The sequence below is a fragment of the Atta cephalotes genome, assembly GCF_000143395.1.
Source record: "Atta cephalotes unplaced genomic scaffold scaffold00002, whole genome shotgun sequence".
Classification (NCBI taxonomy): domain Eukaryota; kingdom Metazoa; phylum Arthropoda; class Insecta; order Hymenoptera; family Formicidae; genus Atta; species Atta cephalotes.
The window spans coordinates 3,697,072-3,702,256 of NW_012130066.1; the positions used below are offsets into that span (position 1 = coordinate 3,697,072).

The 5,185-nt window shown below is 34.5% G+C and overlaps 1 protein-coding gene across 1 annotated transcript in view; it reads left to right on the plus strand.

Moving 5' to 3' along the window:
* Window positions 1-1,460: 1,460 nt before the first annotated feature.
* The window catches only part of LOC105620441 (prolactin-releasing peptide receptor-like), a 4,218-nt gene continuing 493 nt past the window's right edge, over window positions 1,461-5,185 (plus strand). Inside the window, exon 1 of the mRNA XM_012201935.1 lies at window positions 1,461-2,384. Within this exon, the coding sequence (XP_012057325.1) occupies window positions 1,461-2,384 (924 nt within the window). The remainder of the gene's footprint in view (window positions 2,385-5,185) is intronic.

The window sequence follows — 5,185 nt, forward strand, 5'->3', positions numbered from 1 at the left end:
CTCTCTTCTCTCTCTCTCTCTCTCTCTCTCTCTCTCTCTCTCTCTCTCTCTCTCTCTCCTCACTTCCAAGACTCGTGAAGCATGACGTGGCCGGTATTGTCGACCGCTCGAAACTTTCCGAAACGCTTGTTTGATGACGGTGATGACGACATCACCAAACTTTGTTGACGGTTTTGCCCACACCGACCAGGTCATAATCGGTGCTCCTAATTGCTCTCCAATGTCTTGTTTCAGCGAGAGAAACGACCATCGTTTCCCAGAAAGTTTGAAAGTTTTGTCGCGAAACATATTAATTGCTTACTGTCGCTGCCATTCGCTCCGAGTATAACATGAACGCCCAACAAATGATATGCAATCGACGTTTCTATTAATATATCAGCAAGCATATAATATTCACATACCGTATTTGTAAATAGTCAAAGAAATTTTAATATAAATGACTTTAGACAATTGAGTATTTCTCTGTTGTGAATTGTCGAAAAGAGCAGCGTAAAGCTATTATACTATAATTCAGGAGTAAAATGAAATATACAACGCCCTTTGGCTTTTTAGTAGCATTCCCGCTTGTCTGCCTTTACTATGCTCTTTAATTAAATATTTATTCATTGCTGCCTTGTAAATTAATGAACAAGGCAATTGAATGTTACCTCTAAATTCATCATTTATTTATGAAATTGGCTATTTTCTTCAACGTGAATTTTGTTTGAAAAATGGTCTTATCGTGGAAAAAAGAAAATATTTTTAACTTCGGATACTAAAAAACGATGGATGAAACGAATTTTTATAATTGATGTGATATAAAAAAATAATTAAATATTCAATAAGAGATAAAAGCACGATACACCTCATTAATCTATCTTTAAAATGTCAGAGAATTAAACTTAAATTAAATCGTGCTTAAAGGATTATCTCGGCAGAAGTCGAGCAAGAGTTGCAAAGCTTGCGTACGCGTCGAGTGTAATCGATGCCCTCAAACAGTTGGCTCTGCAAGGATACCGCGGCACGAAACTCGAGTTAATCTCCTTATCTGAGGCTATAACTCGCTTATCAGAATTCTCCGACGCCTGAACGTCCGCCACGTGGAATAACAGCAGTGCTGTTAACGTTAATGAGCGAGGAGCTCCATGAGAAATTAATTCACTTCTCTCTCGTGATCAACGAAGTATACATCATTTGGATTTTCTTCCGGATAATTCCCATCTTGTCGAATTGCATTACCGGATCTCTTCCGCCTCGCATTCTGAGAGATGGACCATCAGCGAATTCATCCGCGTCAGCGTATCACTGACGTATGATCGATTCGACGGAATAGTAACAAAGAAAAAGAGAGAAAAAGGAGAAGAAGGAGAAAGAAGAAGAGGAAGTTGTCGTGTAACATGAATAACTGATCTAACACTTTTCAAAAATGCATCGTGAATAATGGTATAACGCAAATAACGTCGTCGGTAATATTAATCATCATGCAGAACTCGTCAGCGCGCAACTATAGCTATGTGTCGGAGGACATAACGTCGAATTTGTCGGTGCAAATAATATTCTGTTTGTTCTACATCATTATCTTCGTGCTGGGTATATTCGGTAACGTGCTGGTAGTCTTCGTCGTCGGTCGAAACCGCCAGATGCACACCGTCACCAATCTCTTCATCACGAATCTCGCGCTCAGCGACGTGCTGCTATGCGTACTGGCCGTGCCCTTTACTCCTCTGTACACTTTTTTGAGCGGTTGGATCTTTGGGAAGACTCTCTGTCACCTGGTGCCCTATTCCCAGGGCGTCAGCGTGTACATCAGTACGCTCACGCTGACAAGCATAGCCGTCGATCGGTTCCTAGTGATTATCTATCCGTTCCATCCGCGGATGAAGATTAAGATGTGCTTAGCGATCATCGTGAGTATCTGGGTGATCGCATTGTTACTTACCTTGCCATATGGGCTTTACATGCAGTTAGAGGAGACGTATATCTCCTTCTGCGAGGAGAATTGGCCCAGTGAGCCATTTCGCAAGGTCTTCAGTTCGCTTACATCGATACTCCAGTTTGTCGTGCCATTCTTTGTAATCTCCTTTTGCTATATATGCGTATCGATTAAGCTGAACGATCGGGCGCGTGCCAAACCCGGCACCAAGACCAGCAAGCGTGAAGAAGCGGATCGCGAGAGGAAACGCCGGACTAATCGGATGCTGATCGCCATGGTTGCTATATTCGGTGTATCCTGGTTGCCGCTCAATATTGTCAATGTCGTCGATGATTTCTATTCGTATGCCAACGACTGGTCCTACTACAAACTCTGCTTTTTCATGTCGCACTGCATCGCCATGAGCAGCACCTGTTATAATCCGTTTCTCTACGCCTGGCTCAACGACAATTTCCGCAAGGAATTCAAGCAGGTGTGTATATGCAACGAGCTACTTTTTATTTCTCTGAGTATCACATTACGAAGATTAAGGCTAAATTAGATATGAATAAATTTTAAATAATTGAATATCAAATCAGATATTTTCTTTCATATGAAAAATGGAGGACACTTCGAGCATCTCCTATAAATAATAAACATCCACTTCAAACTTTTAAATAAAATAGTATCATGATTTGATATTACTATATTCATTACTATATCCATTAACATTAATGAATCTCATATCACAAGGGCCAATGCTAAACTGGATTTTATGAAGCTTATATCGGAAAAATCCGTCTATTTCGCTGCTTTCCATTCATCTGCGAGATATATACGAGCAAGCAGATCATTTTTAATGCAGTCGGAGAGCACATATACGTAATACTTTTATACAGGATGAATTATAAACATTTTAAAATTTTATGAACGTATTCGTGCAAAGGAAGAACAAATACATCCAATATAAACGTTAGATCATAATCTTCGTTATCGAAATAATGGACATAAATACAATATCAAATAATGACTTTATTTAAAAGTTTCATGTGGATATTTTTGTTGGTTGCACATACAAGCGCGCATAATAATTTATGTAACAGTTTTTTCTAAGAAAAGCACGCATCATTTTTTGACCTTTTTTTAAAAAAATAAATTTGTTATGATTTTCTACACATGAAAGAAATAGTTTTCTTGTGCTTTTATTTAATCATTATTTTACATCATTTGTATTCATTATTTCAATAACAAAGCATTTGTCGCTTGAAATTTATAGAATATTTATTTGTTTTTCTTTTTATCCAAAAACATGCGAAATTTTAAAACATATTTATGACTCACTCTGTATACTTAATAAAATCCATCTTCACGAAATCGTACAACTACAGAAATGATGCGTTAAAAATTGTATCTCTCGACGTTTTCAAAGTAAGTGAATTCTCGAAAATGCAAAGCTCTCAGCAATTTAAATTTCTACTTAAAAATTTTCAAGCTTTTTAAATTTCTACTTAAGTAAGGAATTTAGGTAATATTTTTATGAAAAAAACAAAGTTCGTTCCAATGTATTCTACATAATATATCTTTTTTAGTTACGAATAATATAATTTTACATTGCCATACATTTAATGCATCTAGAACTACCTACATGCAATTTCTAAGGAGCGTGCAAAGATGCACTTTAAGTAATTAGGGCAGAACTGTTTATGTCGAAGAAGCAAGAATCTGATGTATTATGATCTCAATTGCACGTTGAGGAGAAACTAGAATTCTATCGCGCCGAAATTAATTTGTAGCAGAACTATTTCTTCCCTTCGAGTATACATATTCGTGAAATGATGAAACATGTTTAGGATATTAATGTGCACCAGTCAGATAGTCGCATATAAACGAGATACGCATAAACGTGTTTTGTCAGATGCCTTATTGAATGCCATACAACTTGCATTGAATAGTTGAAGGGTATTCAATCGATTCAAAGATGCGAGTATTGGCGGTTTCGAGTATAGTCGCATTTATCGAGGCAAGAATTTATGGTAAAAGAATAACTTTTGCGCTCTTTTTTGTCGCGAAAAGACTTTTCTTCAGCTATTTGCGAATTCATAAAATAGAAAAAGATTTACACGATAAGGACGTTTTATACTTTGCAATATTTTCTCGTTTTCTAATATTCTATCGGAAAATATGTGTCAGATTTTGCATGACGCTTATTTCTGTTATTTCTTTTCCCTACATTTTCATTATATTGTTCTTTCCATTTATTTTTCTCTTTGTATATTTATTTTATTATAAAAACGGAAAAGATAGTATCACTTAAGGTGATCTATTGCTTATTAACATTCACCTTTCTATAAAGTAATTAAAAGAAATTAATTGTAATAAATTTGATTTTGCAATATAATTTCGCTCATGGAAAATACTTTGATATTAATGAGACTTGAGTATCGTGTGAAAGTCAAGTCACGAATGTTTTTTTCGCGCTCGTCAAGTTTGATTAATTTTTCTCGATCTGTATTGAATTAATTTTTAATTATCCACATCTTCTATAACTTGATTACACCCTTTCATCAATTTCCGACTTTAAGTTTCACAATAATAAAATGTGGTTAACGATTGTCCCATTATGGCGCTCTCATAAACTGCAATTATGAAATCGATTAATAATTTCATTTAGGTGTAAAATTAATTTAAATGTATCACATCTTGAGGGATATCGTTGCTAAAGGATACCATATAAAATCAAATATCGTTCTTATATATAATTGAGCTAATGAAATTCATATAACAAAAAACCAAACTAACTTTTTAGAGATATTATTTCAATTACTTGTAAATATATAATCTGCCTGATTTAATATAAATGTATAACATAAATATAAATATAAATATGAACGTATATAAATTGTTTATATAACATAATATTATGAATAGTGGCATAAATTAGTCTAAATATTTAATCAATTTGATATAATCTGTATAGAAATCTATACTACAATCAACATTCAATACTAGTTAAAATACTAAAAGACAATAATTAATTACCTACTTTCAGTATTAAATTGGCCATTATTAAATTAGTCAGTATTATATAAGGGAAGTAATAAATCATGTACATTTCAAGAAAATGCATGCCGTTTATTAAATTTTGAGAGAGAGAGAGAGAGAGAGAGAGAGAGAGAGAGAGAGAGAGAGAGAGAGAAGAAGTACTACGTAACTAAACTAAATTAAATTAAAATTAAATTTAAAGTTTAAACGTTACGTACGTACGTTACGTTACTTACGTAACTAACTAACTAA